The 17,662-nt window shown below is 39.2% G+C and overlaps 1 protein-coding gene and 1 long non-coding RNA gene across 2 annotated transcripts; one reads left to right on the forward strand and one right to left on the reverse strand.

Annotated features, from left to right (window-relative positions):
* Positions 1-122: 122 nt before the first annotated feature.
* On the forward strand, positions 123-12,744 carry LOC110703923. Its single transcript, XR_002507797.1, has 2 exons — positions 123-814; positions 12,170-12,744. It is a non-coding gene; the product is annotated as an uncharacterized LOC110703923 (long non-coding RNA).
* Positions 12,745-14,821: 2,077 nt separating this feature from the next.
* Positions 14,822-15,745, reverse strand: LOC110703866. Its single transcript, XM_021881643.1, has one exon. It carries the CDS (start codon positions 15,743-15,745, stop codon positions 14,822-14,824), a length of 924 nt encoding a protein of 307 aa, XP_021737335.1.
* Positions 15,746-17,662: the final 1,917 nt, after the last annotated feature.

Consider the following 17,662-nt stretch of genomic DNA (forward strand, 5'->3'; position numbering starts at 1 on the left):
CTTTCTATCATTTGCGTCGCTCCTATTTATTGAAGCGACGCAAATAATAAACTTATTTGCGTCACTCATTTACTGACAAGCGACGCAAATAAGGCAGTGAATAAATTGCGTCACTCCTTTAATAAATGAGCGACGCAAATAACAAATTTTCAGCATTTCAGATTTTGTTATTCGCGTCGCATTTTTATTATAAAGTGACGCAAATAACTCTGTTGCACTTTAGGTTATTCTTTTTTACCTTAGCTTTTCACGCCTACCTTTCACTAATTCACTAAACATAAAGAAAAAAAAAATTGCAACAAATTCAACATCCAAAATCGACCCTTCAATCCAACAAATTCGCCCAAAAAACACCCACAAATTCGCCCAAAAAACTGCAATTCCCCAGCAAATTCAACATCCAAAATCGCAATCAAGTTCAACACCCATAATCGGCAGCAAATCCGAGCAATTTCGAGCAAAAATTTAGACCAAAAACCCTAATTAATTAGAATCCTTAAACCCCAGAAAAATTGATTATTTTCGACCAAAAATCCCCCATTTCGAGCAAAAAATGTACTCAATTCCATACGAATTCGAACCCTAGAAACCCCAAAAAATTCAATTAAAAATCCTGCTGAAAAATTCGAGCAATAACTGAAATTTTCGAGTGGAAAATTCGTTGAATTTTCGCCCCCAAAAACCCGAGGAAGTTCAAGCAAATTACAGCAATGTTGAATTTTTGAATTTTTGAGTGGAAAAATCGCTTAATTTCGTCCCCAAAAATCGATTTCGGCTCGACATTGTTGAATTTTTGAAATCAAGTTCACCTATGGTAAGATTGCTTCTATTTATGTTCAATCTTTTGATGGTAGATAGAATGTAGCATTTAACTTGAACAATGACTTAGTTTAATTTCAAGTTTAGTGTTAGTTCACTAATTAGAAATTATATGGCAGATTTAATTGAATTTTTATAATTTCAGTCATAATAATAATTATAATACACATAATAATAATTAAGAACACAATTACTAGGTCATCTGATAATGGAATACACATAATAATTCTTGGCTAATTGCATTGAAAATTGGAAATGTATGTACTTAAATTGACTGATAAATTGCCCAAGAGAACTTTCTTGGAATAATTATGGATGGGTGTACCCAGAATTCCGCTTTTGCCGTCTTTACATATGGTAGGATAATTTAATTACTATAACTCCGTTACTGCAATTTGAGCATATAGCCTGTTAAACACCCAAACAAGTGAAATAATTTTCAGTTACAAAATTCAATTTACAGAATACTAGAAATAATCATGCATGTAGATGTTGCATGTGATAGTAGTGTAGGAAAATTAATCAAAACTTGGTTGTTAATTATGGGTTTAATTATTTTAACTGGTGGGTATTTGAAGGGGCAGAGTTTTATATACTACCAAGTATGCCACAAATTTCAGTTTCAGAACTGATGCTTGTAAAAAGTGTGCTATGTTGGGTTGATAAAACAGTGGCTCTAAGCGTGGAAAAATGGTTAGCTTTATATTTTCTCCATTACTTTATAAAAGACTAGGAACTTGTTGAGTCCCTTAGGTTTTGAATGATGGTTTTGAATGATGACAAACAGCTATGGGAAACAGGTTTTAATAAGTGTTGAAAACAGTTGGTTGGAACCAGCTATAATAGAACACTGTTTCCCTAGATAAGTTATTGACTATATGAGTTATCTATTGAACTAACTTATCTATATACAGGAAACAGTTAGATGATAAATGTGCTATGTACTGGTGGGGAACCAGTATGAACCGTTTCCTCGACTGCTATGCGGAAAAGCAGTCACTTACTTTATATTGTGCATTAACCTTGTTGAATGTGCAGTATATAAGTTGATTCCAAGTCTTGAAGCAGATAGGACTTTCGAAGAGATTGAAGAAAGATCCATTGGTTACAATTGAGGTTATTCAAAGAAGGTTTTCAAGACTTGAAGTTTACATGAAGGAAGACTATATCACAAAAGAGTTATTTAGGATCTTCATGTAAATGCTCCGTAGTATAACTTATATAATTGAGTATATAAAGTGCTTTTAGTATATTGAGTATCGTTATGAAATTTGGTACAAGGTTTGGAACAAGTTTCATAACATATTCAGTTCAGGGAACCAGGTCAGGGAACCAGGTTAACTGAACAGATTATTCAAGCTGCCGTTTCACAAAGATTTTACAAAAAGGATAATTTCCGAAAAATATTGATTTAAAATATATCCAAGCAGCTAAGAATAAGATAATATTTTTGGTTAGCTAAAAACTAGGAAGTATTTTATCCTAAATTGATTTTATCTTGTGATCAAATCAATTAAGATAAATACTTACCATAAATCATATATATCTTATATGCATGATTTAAGGTAACTAGGGTTTAACTAACCAACCTATAAAATACATCTTATTCTGAATAATCAGATATACATCTCTCACGAATTAAAAGAGTTATTATTTTGAGAGCTTAAAGCACTAATTCAATTATCAAGTCATATACAAGAGCATTCTAGTACTTAAATATTTTCTCTTAATTAGCTTCGTAGAAGTGAGATCAAAGGAGAGTTCTTGATTCTTGTATTGAGTCTTTAACAAAGGGGTTAAAGGCTGGGTGAGTGTTTGTGAGTTCAAACACATTGGGCTTACGAGTGTAAGTCGAGAGCACACTCGGAGTAGAGTGTGGGGTTTGCTGGTTCCCGGAGTAGGGAAACAGCAGAGTGTTCTTTGTCTTTGTTTTTCGGAGTAGATTAATAAAGAACTTAGGATAGGAGGACGTAGGCCTAAGTTGGCTGAACCTCGTTAAATTTGTTGTCTTCTTTATTGCTTATTTATATTCCGCTGCATAAGGGAACCAGCACAACTGGTCCCTTAACCATAATTCGAAAAGAAGCAAAATTAGCCAACGATTACTTAACACTCAATTCACCCCCCCCCTCTTGAGTGCCCATTGAACCTTCAATTGGTATCAGAGCCTAAGCTTCTCGAAAGAGTAACATCTAGAGGAGTTAAGAATGAGTACTCAAGAATTAAGTGCAATCGGTTATGACAACAAGTCACCCAAGTTTAATGGAAATAATTATGCTTGGTGGAAGAACAGGATCCAGAATGTTATCATGGGTATTGATTATGAATGCTGGCTCGTAGTTAAAAATGGTCCTAATATCATTCTCAAGACAGATGTTGAGGGGAACCAGGTTCCCAAGAAAGATAGCGAATTGGTCACTGCTGATTACAAGTTGCTGGAGAAGAATGCTAAGGCAATGTCAATACTACAACAAGCAATAGGTGAGACCGAAACAAATCGTATATCTGGCTGCAGTAGTGCTAAGGAGATATGGGACACCCTTGAACTTGCGTTTGAGGGAACCAGTGAGGTAAAACGGTCTAAAATTGATTTAATCATGTCTAAATATGAATTGTTTGCCATGAATAAAAATGAAAAAATCAATGATTGCTTTCGTAGGTTTATGACTATTGTAAATGATCTTAGATCTCTTGGTAAAAATTTATCTGACGAGGATCTTGTGAGAAAATTATTGCGTAGTTTAACAGATGCATGGACAGCCAAGGTAACAGCAGTATACGAAGCAAAGGATCTGTCTACCTTATCTCTGGAACAGCTGATTGGTTCCCTTATGACTCATGAGATGCTGATTGACTCTAAGTCTCAGAAGGAACCAGCCATAGGCATGGCGTTGAAGGGAACAGTAGAGGAAGAAGAAGATGAGATTAGCATGATTGCTAAAAGATTTGAGAGATCTCTTCGAGATCAAAGAAAGAATTTCAAAGGTAAGCATTTTAAAAACTATAAAAAATCTAACTCTAATTCTTCTTCTACAGGATGTTTCAAGTGTGGAGAAAAAGGACATCTTATTCGAGATTGTCCTAAGTGGAATGACAAACAGTCTAAATCCGGAGATAAACAAGCATACAAGAATGCCATGATAGCTTCCATGTGGGGAGACTCTGACTCAGGGTCAGATGAAGAAGAAGGATCACCCAACTCAGATGTTTGCCTAACTGCCTTTACAAACATCAAGGAAAACAGCACTGGTCCAGGAACCAGAGGGGGAACCAGTACATTCAACAAATGCTTTATGGCAAAGAAGGATGTACTACATGAACGCAAGGTAAGCTTAGAGCAAATTAGAGAAGATATGCATGAATATGATAGAGAAAATATGCTTGCTTGTATTGATTCCTTACTAGATGAATGCTATAAACTAAGTGAAACATACATAACTTGCAAAAGAGAATTAAAAGAAAAACGTGGTGAATGTAATATTGCTATTGCTAGTTGTGATCATCTAGAAGGAGTCTGTTATTAACTAAAAAATCAAGTAGCAGAACTAGAGGTTGAATTGGACAAGTGTAAAGTGGAACTAGAAAAGGAAAGATCGTTTGAACCAATTGATGGTGAAGAGGATCTGACCTCCTGGTTCCCTAGAGACTTATCAACCACTAGTGATACTCTTGATTTTTCAGTAGCTATAAGTAAAGCAAATTCGTGTACTAGAACTTCCTTGTTGAAGGCCTTTGAAACATTGGCTTACAACCTGGAAAACTCTCACAAGGAAATTGCTTCACTTAAAGCTGCACAGTTCACTGTTTCCCCTACAGGTACCAGTGTAGATGTTAGTAATACGATTGATAAGTATGAAAGTAATATTTGTGATTTGCATGCGGAAATCAATCAACTGAAAAAGGACAAGCAACTAGTGGTTGTTGACATGTCTATTGACTCTATGGTTTCAAAGCTTAATCTACAATTCGAAGCTTTAAAAAGTAACTTTGATTTTCTTAAAGAGAAAAACGAATTGTTAACTAAAACACTTGAAACCAGAGAAAAAGAACTTAATGATAGTCATAGACATGTGGACAAATTATTGAATGCTCAAGAATCCTTAAATTACCTGACTTCATCAAGAGGAAACAGAGGAAAAGTTGGTCTTGGTTATACTAGACAGAGAACCAGGACTAACTGGTCTCCTAGAGAAACCACCTGGATCAAAGAATATCAACGAGGCAAGTATGTCATGACTAAAGAGATGCATGTGTGTTTTCATTGTGGTAAAAATGGACATAAGATACATGAATGTCCAGCTAAGAAAATTAGTGCTAATAAGAACAGCAAGGGTGTAAAATATGTATGGAGAAGAAAGGATCAACAAGATGTTAATGTTGTTGAAAAGGGACCCAAGTATGTTTGGGTTCCTAAAACTAATGTTTGATTTGCTCTTGCAGGCTAGAGTGAAGGGAGACACCTATTGGTATTTGGACAGTGGTTGCTCAAGACACATGTCCGGGGATAAAGATCAATTCCTTTCACTAGTGGCCTTTGATGGAGGAAGTGTCACCTTTGGGGATAACAGCAAGGGAACCATCACTGGTTTAGGTAAGGTTGGTAAGACACTTTCTAACGCAATAGATGATGTTTATTATGTTGAAGGCTTGCAACATAATCTCTTGAGTATTTCTCAATTATGTGACAAAGGTAATATAGTTGAGTTTCAAGCCAACCTATGTCACATAGTTAACTCACAAACAGGAGAACTTGTATGTGAGGGAACCAGGAAGCATGATGTTTACATCACCTTCTTAGATAAAATCCCTCAAGACAAGTCCATCTGTTTGAGAGCTGTTTCTGACAATAATCAATGGATTTGGCATAAGAGGTTTGGACATGCTAGCCTAACACTTCTAAACAAACTTAAAACACGTGACTTAGTTGTAGGCCTTCCTAACATTAAGTATGAAGCTGATAAAGTTTGTTCTGAATGTGTAAGGGGGAAACAGGTCAAAATTTCTTTTAAGTCTAAAACTGTTTTGAGTACCAGCAGACCCTTCGAACTTGTACACATTGATTTGTGTGGTCCCATGAGAGTACAAAGTCGAAGAGGTCATAGATATGTCTGTGTTATGGTTGATGATTATTCTAGGTACACTTGGGTAATGATGTTACACACAAAGGATGAAACGTTTGAAGAATGGGTAACATTGGTGAAACAAGTGGAGAACCAGCTCACCCACAAGCTGGTCTCGGTAAGATCAGACCATGGTACTGAATTTGATAATGCTAACTTTATTGATTATTGTAGGGAACATGGAGTTAATCACAACTTCTCAGCCCCTAGAACACCTCAACAAAATGGTGTTGTAGAAAGGAAGAATAGAACTCTTGAGGAGATGGCGAGGACGATGCTCATTGAGAGTGGTCTCCCAAAGAGTTTTTGGGGAGAAGCTGTTGACACTGCTTGCTATATATTGAATAGAGGTCTCATTAGACCAAAGTTAAATAAGACTCCCTATGAACTTCTTAAAGGTCGAAAGCCCAACATCACATACTTTCGTGTCTTTGGATGTAAATGTTATGTGCATAATAATGGGAAGAATCAACTTGATAAGTTTGATCCTAGAAGTGATGAGGGAATCTTTCTTGGATACTCCTCTCACAGCAAAGCATATAGAGTCTTCAATAAAAGGACTCTTTGTGTTGAGGAGAGTGTCCATGTCATTTTTGATGAATTTAACGTGTCTTCTGAGATTGCGCAGGTACAACCTGATGAAGTGATTGGATTGATGGATTTCACGGGGAACCAGTATACTGGTCCCACGGATGAAGTGCAAGCAGATCTAGGCCTACCAAATATTCCACCAGATGATAATGATGAAGTGCCTAGAGAAGAAAATGAAGATAATGAGGACTCTGAAGGGGAACCAAGTCCTGATGGTTCCTCAAATAATAGACAGGTAATGAGTTCAGGGGGAACAGAAGAAGGTACCACCCCTGAACCTGAGGTAAGTAATGATAGAGGAAACAGCATGAATGTGAATCCTCCTGGCTCCTCAGAAGAAGGAGAAATCCATGAACATGCTGGTTCCCAACTTAATGAGAAAGCACAAAACAGTCTTAATTTTAAAAGTTATAGATATCAATCTTCTCATCCCACTGATCAAATAATTAGTGATATAAATAAGGGGATTCAAACGAGAACAAATGTTTTTCAAAACTTTTGTGCTTTCTATTCTTTCCTGTCTAATGTAGAGCCTACTGACTATAAAATGGCATTGACTGATCCTGATTGGGTACTAGCTATGCAAGATGAGTTAAATCAGTTTCAGAGGAACCAGGTTTGGCACCTGGTTCCCCGTCCCAAGGAAAGATCAGTCATTGGCACTAGATGGGTCTTTAGAAACAAGTTAGATGACCTTGGTACTATAGTCAGAAACAAAGCAAGGCTAGTGGTGCAAGGGTACAATCAACAAGAAGGAATTGACTATGATGAGACGTTTGCACCAGTAGCTAGGCTAGAGGCTATTAGGATTTTAATTGCTTATGCTGCTCACATGAATTTTAAGCTGTTTCAGATGGATGTAAAGACTGCCATCCTCAATGGATATTTAAAGGAAGAAGTATATGTGGAGCAGCCACCTGGTTTTGAAGATGCACTGTTCCCCCAACATGTGTACAAGTTGGACAAAGCATTATATGGGTTGAAACAAGCTCCGAGGGCTTGGTATGAAAGATTGTCCAATTTCTTGATGGCAAATGATTACAAGAGGGGAACAGTAGACAAGACCTTGTTCATAAGAACCAGGGGGAAACACTTGATTGTAGTACAAATTTATGTTGATGATATTTTATTTGGTGCTACTAATCAGGTTTTATGTGATGAATTTGCTAATCTTATGCAGAGTGAATTTGAAATGAGCATGATGGGAGAACTAGGATTCTTCCTAGGGTTGCAGATTAAGCAAATGGATGATGGAATAATGATCCATCAACAAAAGTACTCAAAAGAGTTGCTGAAAAAATTCGGCATGGAGAACAGCAAAGCTTATGATACACCTGTTCCCCCATCTACAAAATTAGATGCTGATCTTAAGGGAAAAGATGTTGAAGCTTCCCTTTATAGAGGAATGATAGGTTCTCTACTTTACCTAACAGCTAGTAGACCTGACATTGTGTTTTCTGTTGGTTTGTGTGCTAGGTTTCAAAGCAATCCAAAGGAATCTCACTTGAAGGCTGTTAGAAGGATACTTAGGTATCTTGTAGGAACAGCAAATCTGGGATTGTGGTACCCCAAAGGCAGTACCATTGATCTTATTGGATACACAGATGCAGATTATGCTGGTTTCTTAGTTGATAGAAAGAGCACATCAGGTATGGCACACTTTCTTGGCTCTTGTCTAATTTCATGGGGTTCTAAAAAGCAAAATTCAGTGGCCCTATCCACAGCAGAGTCTGAATATATAGCTGCAGCTTCATGCTGTTCCCAGCTACTGTGGATAAGGAACCAGCTGAAAGATTTTGGTGTTATTTATAAAAGTGTTCCTATTTTTTGTGATAACACTAGTGCAATCAATATTTCAAAGAATCCTATGCAACACTCCAAGACAAAACACATTGAAATAAGACACCATTTTTTAAGAGACAATGTGGAAAAAGAATTGGTGGAGATGTTGTTTTGTAAAAGTGAAGATCAAATTGCTGATATCTTCACAAAGCCTTTGTGTAGAGAGTCTTTTTGTAGGTTAAGAGTCCTTTTAGGTCTAGTTAGATTTTAGGTATTGGCTTCAATTACTTCCTTCAATGATTGGTTAGAATGGTATTCTCTTGTATAGTGTGTGTACATACTTATGTTGATATCTTTCAAGTGTTGTGTAGATGGTTCAAAATCTCAAAAGGATTGAGAATCATTGTTGTAAGAAACAGGTGAAATCAGGCTGAATTGCCAGAAACAGCGTGACATGGTTCTATACAGGTACCAGCAAAGGGAAACAGCAGACCAGCTCTGATATGTCATCCGATAATATCTTTTATTTTCGGAAGATTACTATAAGATATTTCATTTTGGAAGGAATTTATCTTATTTCAGTTATTTAATCCCATATAAAAGGCAAACATATCATATGCCTTATTTATAGTTGGTTGAGATAATTATGGTAAAAGATAATTACCAAATTTTTTATTTCAATTTAAAAATATCCTTTACAGTTGCTTTTTATTGGCTCAACTAACTCTTTTCTTTCCTTCTTCTCTCTTTGTGCTTCATTGTTAAAAATATACACTAACCCTTTGTGCAGATCATCAATCATCATCACTCGAAACTCTCTTTCTCTCTCTCGTATGCTTTAAATTCATCATTGTTCATTCGGTTACTGTTCACTCAAGGAACCAGCTCAGTCTCAGGGGGAACATCAGAAGGAAGCTCAAATGTCCTTAAGCCCGAAGTTGGAGGAAATTCGGAAAAGTCAGAGTGAAGAGGATGAATTAGAGATTGTTGGTTACAATGAGAAGACACTCATTGTTAAGACCATGGTACGAAGTAGAGTAACTCAATCTTCATTAAAGAAGTTCACTGAGAAGGTGTAGGAGGAACAGTCCATTAATTCTCTTCCGGAAACCAAGAGAAAAAGGGTACCAGCAAGAACCTTTCACACCACAAAAGGGTGGAGGTCTTTGCTTGATTGATGTGATGCTAGTCTTGTACTCTTTATGCAACAAGGAGAACTTTATGAATAAGTGCGGATCTCTCATGATTTATAAAAAAAAAAAAAAAAAAAAAAAAAAAAAAAAAATAGAGGAACCAGCAGGTCAGGAAGTGGTTTTGAAACAGATTGGGGAATCACAAGAATATGCTTAGTAATATAATGATTTTGGTTTAAGCAGAGCATGGTGACAAGGATAAAGAGGAATCAGATGATAATACAGAAGATGTTGCAAAGTTCGAGGAGGAGGAAGGGAACGAGAATGATGATGAGGAGTGATGCTGTTTCTGTTCTTGTTTCCTCACCCTCATGTTTATTCTAAAATAACTGATTTTGTTGGTCTGTCTACTTCTCTCCATTCCATGAACTTTCTTTTTGGATGGATTTGGGCTTCTTTGGTTGAACTTTGTTGGCTTGTATGAACTACTAACTCTGCTATGGTATGAATTGTTTGACTAATCTCTTTTTGCAGCATAATGCTTGAATGGTGGTTGATGACATTGTATGGATAAGCACATTAACTTGTGCACATTGCTTTTACTTGTGGATACTTTTTAATGATGCCAAAAGGGGGAAGTAGTCTGAAGTTGAAGCCTAAGGTTTAGCTAGTTTAGATTGAGTCAGTTTGAGTCTTTTTATTTCGTATTTTCTTTTTTCTGTTTAGGGAACCAGTTGGCCTAACTGACTTGTTCCAAAGAGTCTTGAGTCCTTTGGCCTAATTGACTTGTTCCAAAGAGTCTTGAGTCCTTGAAGTTTTTGACGGTTTTCCTTTTGAGCATGTCCACAGGTTCAGGAACTTCAAAAGTTTGTCATCATCAAAAAGGGGGAATTTGTTGAGTCCCTTAGGTTTTGAATGATGGTTTTGAATGATGACAAACAGCTATGGGAAACAGGTTTTAATAAGTGTTGAAAACAGTTGGTTGGAACCAGCTATAATAGAACACTGTTTCCCTAGATAAGTTATTGACTATATGAGTTATCTATTGAACTAACTTATCTATATACAGGAAACAGTTAGATGATAAATGTGCTATGTACTGGTGGGGAACCAGTATGAACCGTTTCCTCGACTGCTATGCGGAAAAGCAGTCACTTACTTTATATTGTGCATTAACCTTGTTGAATGTGCAGTATATAAGTTGATTCCAAGTCTTGAAGCAGATAGGACTTTCGAAGAGATTGAAGAAAGATCCATTGGTTACAATTGAGGTTATTCAAAGAAGGTTTTCAAGACTTGAAGTTTACATGAAGGAAGACTATATCACAAAAGAGTTATTTAGGATCTTCATGTAAATGCTCCGTAGTATAACTTATATAATTGAGTATATAAAGTGCTTTTAGTATATTGAGTATCGTTATGAAATTTGGTACAAGGTTTGGAACAAGTTTCATAACATATTCAGTTCAGGGAACCAGGTCAGGGAACCAGGTTAACTGAACAGATTATTCAAGCTGCCGTTTCACAAAGATTTTACAAAAAGGATAATTTCCGAAAAATATTGATTTAAAATATATCCAAGCAGCTAAGAATAAGATAATATTTTTGGTTAGCTAAAAACTAGGAAGTATTTTATCCTAAATTGATTTTATCTTGTGATCAAATCAATTAAGATAAATACTTACCATAAATCATATATATCTTATATGCATGATTTAAGGTAACTAGGGTTTAACTAACCAACCTATAAAATACATCTTATTCTGAATAATCAGATATACATCTCTCACGAATTAAAAGAGTTATTATTTTGAGAGCTTAAAGCACTAATTCAATTATCAAGTCATATACAAGAGCATTCTAGTACTTAAATATTTTCTCTTAATTAGCTTCGTAGAAGTGAGATCAAAGGAGAGTTCTTGATTCTTGTATTGAGTCTTTAACAAAGGGGTTAAAGGCTGGGTGAGTGTTTGTGAGTTAAAACACATTGGGCTTACGAGTGTAAGTCGAGAGCACACTCGGAGTAGAGTGTGGGGTTTGCTGGTTCCCGGAGTAGGGAAACAGCAGAGTGTTCTTTGTCTTTGTTTTTCGGAGTAGATTAATAAAGAACTTAGGATAGGAGGACGTAGGCCTAAGTTGGCTGAACCTCGTTAAATTTGTTGTCTTCTTTATTGCTTATTTATATTCCGCTGCATAAGGGAACCAGCACAACTGGTCCCTTAACCATAATTCGAAAAGAAGCAAAATTAGCCAACGATTACTTAACACTCAATTCACCCCCCCCCCTCTTGAGTGCCCATTGAACCTTCAGAACTATAAAGTGAAAAGAGGAAAAGGCGTTGGGTACGTGATATTGGAGTATCATCATCCATTTTAGTCCATCTAATTATTAGGAATCTTAAAAGATAAGCTGGCTGGATTTGCAAGTTGCAAGCACACAAAACACAGGAATCTTAAATGACTGAATTTTTATAATTTCAGTCATTGAATTTTCATTGAGGCTCATCTCAATTCTGCTGGTTTAATATATTCACCTGCATGTTTTCAGCTAGTACATCTAGTCTGTAGATTTTTACAGTTGCTGTTTTGCAATATACTACTGGTTGCTTGTTTGCATCTTTGAACATTCATTGTTTTTTCTTTAATTTTATGGGTCATGTGACATCTATATGATTCTTTGAATGTCTTATTAAAATTATTTTTTATCATTTAATTTTTTTGTAGGCATCATCATAATGGGCGATGGGTAGCACAAATTGGGCGCGTTTATGAGAACAAGTACCACTACTTAGGCACTTTCAGTAATGTCCTGAACTCTATTTCTCTCGTGCTTGCTCTTGTTCTATGAGATTTAGGATCACGAGCACACACGCTTGATAAATATTTCATTTTTGTTTGATAAATACAATTTGATGTTAGCTACAATCTTGAATTAAAACTTTCCTCTTGTATATTTGTTGTGTTTATAGGATTTTTCAAGAACTACACTGTACACCGAGGAGGAGATAAATGAGATCTGAGATATTTGGGCAGAGTATTTTATATGTAATGTTGAACTTTAGATTTACCACTTAGCACATGTTTGACTCTTGTTTTGGATTATAGGCTTGAAATGAAGTAATTTGGTTAATTGGTGTTGGGATGGTGAGTATAATGTCTATGATATTGAGATGTAAATTATTGGACAGGTTGTTAATATAATGCCGTCATTCCCAATTTTATGGGTAGGCCAAATTACAAAGGAGACTCTGCCGAAATTTACATTTGCATTATTCAATAATATTGCATTTTAATTTCAATTATATTAGCGTTATCATATTACTTTATACCTAGGAAAACAGGTACTATAAACATATACAAGGCAATTATTATATTATAATTAAAAAAAAAAAAATTCACCTCATTTGTGTCACTCATTAAACAAACAAGTGACGCAAATACAACAGTTTTGTATTGTCTAATCAGTCATTTGCGTCACTCCTATATAAACAAGTGATGCAAATAACAAAAAATAAGTTAATTGGAAGAGTCATTTGCGTCGCTTGTTTATAAAGGAGCGACGCAAATAACAAAAAAAGTTTATCTGAAGAGTCATTTGCGTCGCTTGTTTATAAAGGAGCGACGCAAATGACTAAAAATAAGTTTATCAGATCAGTCATTTGCGTCGCTCTTTTATAAAGGAGTGACACAAATAACAAAAAATAAGTTTATCTTAAGAGTTATTTGCGTTGCTCCTTTATAAAAGAGTGACGCAAATAACAAAAAATAAGTTAATCAGAAAAGTCATTTGCGTCGCTTATTTATAAAGGAGCGACGCAAGTGACAAAAAATAAGTTTATCAAAAAAGTCATTTGCGTCGCGCCTAGGAGCGACGCAAATGACTCAAAAGTCATTTGCGTCGCGAGCAGTTGCGTCGCTCATAGAAGCGACGTAAATACACTATAAATGAGCGACGCAAATAAGCCTTTTTCTACTAGTGGGAGCAAACTGTCAGGAAATTTATCTGGCAGAATATCATCACTCGTTTCGGCATCCCGAAAGTGTTTGTCTTTGATCATGGAAGGCAATTTGATAATCTGTCGCTGAAGCGGTATACAGATCAGTTCGGCATCAAACTGACATATTCAGCGGTATGCCACCCGCAAAGTAACGGACAAGCCGAAGCTGCAAATAAACAGATTCTGAATGCCCTCAAAAAGAGGGTGGAGGATCAAAAGTCCAAGTGGCTGGAGGAGCTCCTAGGAACTCTCTAGTCCTTCGGACAACCGAAAAAGAAGCAACGGGCCATTCACCCTTCGAATTGGTGTACGACGCCGAAGCTGTTCTCCCTGTGGAAATTGGCACTGAAAGCCTGCGGGTGCACCACTTCTCGGCCGAGAATGAGCAACTTATGAAGGAATCTCTCGATTTCCTTGACGAAGTAAGAGACTCGGCCCGAGTCAGAATGGCTGCGTACAAGCAGAGAATCGGCAAATTTTACAACCGAAGAGTTCAGGCAAGGCCTCTCAAAATTGGAGACCTCGTCCTTCGGAATGCTGCTGCGGTACAGAAAAGCCGAATTCATGGGAAGCTCTCAGCTGCTTGGGAGGGACCCTATGAAATCTATGATGAGCTTCAGCCGGGAACATACCGACTTCGGCAGTTGGATGGAACTGAGCTGAAAAACCACTGGAATGCTGATGTACTTAAAAACTTTCATGTGTAAACCCTTCGGGGCAGAACAATCCTTGTAAGTACATTTTTGAATTATTAATGAAAGGCCTCCGAGCCACTATTTTCTACAAACATTTGCAATATTTACTCTTCCATTTTTTCTTTATTCCCTGTGTTTGAGATATCCATTTTTAGATAGACAGAAAATCAAGAGCAAAAGCATAAACTGATAGGAAATAAGCAAGGAAAAGAGAATTGGTCTCAGAAATCAGAAGATCAAGTCTTCAAATCTCTGGGGGGGCAAGAAATACAATAAGTGCAGACTGCCTCAGCTGAGACCTCTAAGCCGAAGCTTTGTACTTAGAAAAAAAAAAATCATAAACATAAGTGTTTTAAGTAAAGTGAAAGATAATAAGAGGAAAATTCAAGCATGCAAGTTCAAAGCAAGGCAATAAGAGGAAAATATCAAATTCATATACAGGAAATCATGCTTGGATTACGAGCTACAAACATAAGTGTTTCAAGTAAAGTGAAAGATAATATCGGCAGCCGCCCACAAGCGGAAAATAACAGCTGCTGAAATGTGTATAAGGCAAAAAAATAAATAGTTTGTACACTGAGGCAAGTTGAAGCAAAAACAAAGGCAAAAAACATTCAGAAGCGGCATCTATCATTTTAAGATCACGTTGATCCGCAAGATTCTAAAGACGACTGCCCGAGTCCCTAGGCTTCAGCTGAAGGGTCAGGCCTCCCAGCAAGGTTGGAGTCCAGCGCGGCATCAACCTCAGCTGCAGAAGAGGCGGGTTGAACTGGAGCTTGGACTTCAGCCTCCTTCATCTCAGCCTCCTTGGCCGCAGCATCCTCGGCCAGGAGGCGGGCTAGCAGATCGACCTCAGCTTGGCTAGCCTGCTGCATGTGAGGATTCTTGGGGTCTTCAGCCCAGATTTCACATTGATACCAATCCAGGTCAGGTGCAGCATGGAGAGCCAGCCTCCGAGCCACCCCATAGCCATTGAGGTAGGCAGTGGAGTACTCAGCCTGGGTATAAATTCTAAGGGCTAGCTGAGCCTCAGCATCGGCTAGCTTCTTCTGTACCTCGTCCAAGGCTTTCTGGGAGGACTCCCGCTGTTCCTTCAACTGAGCCTCGGCATCAGCAAGCCGCTGCTCAGTCTGCTCGGCCTTGTCTCGGGCCTGAGAGAGTTGTTCCTCTTGGTTCTTCAGTTGAACCTCCAGGCTGGTGATGCTCTGCCGCTGAGACTCTAGCTGGACCCCGGCCTCGACCATATCTTTCTCCCTCCTTTCGCAGGCTTGGCGGTGTTGATTGGCATCAGCCTCCAAGATCTTGATCTTCTGCCGAGATATTTCTTCTCGGGCCAGCACTTGGGATTGAACCTCAGTGTCGATTTTGTGCTGGATCTTGGCTTTGAGGCTAGGGACGTCAACCGCGCCGAAAGCTTTGAGCAGGGCCTCACCCTCGTCTGCTTGAGGGAAGACATCTTTCTCCATTTTAGCACAGAAAGTGTTGAAGGAGTCGATCACAACCCTTGCCCTATCCTCGGCTTTCTCCTGCTTCAGCTGGGCAAGCTTTGCCTCTGTCTCAACGATGTCTACCCTCTCCTGAAGTGTGTCAATCATCTCAAAGGTCATGGTATGATTGTAGACAACCTGCGGAGCTGGGATTAAATTTAAGTTAAATAAATTCACAAGTAAATCGAAACTGCTGAAGGTGCAGAATCTTATTACATACCCGCATTAGCAGCCTCTGGTTGTCTCGGGCAGGATCTGGTACTGAGGGACCGGGTTCAGCAATCTCGGCGGTTTCCCGAACAGATCACTCTCGGACTTGCTCCATTTTTGATAATTCGAAGCAACCGCCGAAATAAGCCTCGGCGCTTTCCTTGTACTTCCCCCAGATTTCGGCCCTAACGCCAGCTGGGATAGAGCACTTCTTGGCTGAAAACCCCATGTCCCCAGACTGGAAAGACTTGAAAGAGAGGAGCGAAGTTGATGGGACCTCATCCATTTTTTTGGGCTTAGTCGTCGCCCCTCCTTCAGCATGGTCCCCTCCAGTCAGGACCCCTTCAGCCTCCCCGAGAGGTTGACTTGTCAAGGCGTCAACCTCCCGCTGGATCTCAGCAGTGAAGCCCCTAGGGGCCTCGTCTTCAGCAGTAGCCGCCTCTTCGGCTACTTCAGCAACCCCAACCTCAGGGAGCTCAGCAGCACTCCCCTTGTTGGAAACCGCTTCGGGAACCCCCTCCTTTAGATCAGGAGTCCGCTGGTCCACCTCCATGTCAGCAGTAGGAGGAGGTGGTGGAGGGGTCCTCGGCGGTGATGGAATTGGCGGTGGTGGCTAAGTCGGGGGCGGAGGACCCCCTGTACCCCTTGGAACCCTGCCTCGGCCAGCAGCAGGTTCCCTTATGACAACGCCAGGCATTGGCCTCAGCGTGAAATCTCCTAGACCCACAACAGCTGGGTCCGTCCTTCTTCTCTTCCTCTGTTCAAGAGGTTGGTCGTCCATGTCGTTAGAATCTGAAGAGTCGAGTTCTGAAAGGTCGTCTGACGACTAGGGAGCCTTCCCTTCCCTCCTTCTGCCTTCTTCCTCAGACTGTAGAAGTGGGGGAGCAAGGAAGGATCAGTATAAAAAAATAAAATATAAAAAAAAACAACAACAACAAAAAGAAGAAAAAGGAAGAAAAAGCAAGTTGCTGAAGGCCTTACCAAAGTCCTCGGATGAGCCTCGGCAGCACCAGAAGTCCCTTCACCCCTTTCTAGGGAATTGATGCCTCTGGTCACTTCCGCAACAGCTTGAGCAGCGAGCACTTCTTTGGGTAGCAGAGGCCTCAAAGGATCATGCTTCTCCCACCAAGGCTTCTGCTTCAGATAATCTGTAGCAGCCTCGATCTGAAGGCCCGTTGAGTGTAAGTGTAGTGGGCGGTCCTTCGGAGCAGTGATCGCTGGAGCTCGGTCTAAGATGACCCTTTCAGCATTCACTCCTAGTCGATCGTAGTCGATTCTGGAGGTGGCCTCGCTCAACTCTGAAAGGAAAAGGCGAAGGTTAGCCTTAATGAATAGACAAAACAAATGAAACAATAACAAAATAAATAGTCCTCGGCCCCAGCCGAAGGTACTTACCGCTCTATGCTTTCGGCTGAGGCCGACAACCGCCAACATCTTCTCTTGGAAGACGTAATGGTTATCTGGAAGCCATCTGGTTGGGATGAACTTCATTCGGCCAGTCCCCCCAGGATTCTTCTGCTTCCCGAAGAAGCTCATCTGCTCATAGCTGGGATGACGAGCGGCATCAGGGTCTTCGGGGCCCAAATCCTGCATGTTCGGATCGGGCCTGGAGAGATAACGGGGAGCTCCAAAAAAATGGGGGTGCTCCGGATCAGCTGGAGCCCTTACCCAGATCCATTGGCCTCTCCAATCCTTATCCGAAGAATTGTTCGGCCACATAGTCAAATATTGTGGATGGCTCTCGATTCGCCACCAGCCGGGCCCATGATGACTGTATACGCTCTGGGTGTTCTGCACCAGTTGGTGCATCCTTCGGAAAGAGTGCAA

The sequence above is a fragment of the Chenopodium quinoa genome, unplaced genomic scaffold, assembly GCF_001683475.1.
Source record: "Chenopodium quinoa cultivar QQ74 unplaced genomic scaffold, ASM168347v1, whole genome shotgun sequence".
Taxonomy (NCBI): Eukaryota; Viridiplantae; Streptophyta; class Magnoliopsida; order Caryophyllales; family Amaranthaceae; genus Chenopodium; species Chenopodium quinoa.

Coding starts and splice junctions, on each gene's coding strand:
- LOC110703866 (XM_021881643.1), bottom strand. CDS start 15,745: ATGACCTTTGAGATGATTGACACACTTCAGGAGAGGGTAGACATCGTT.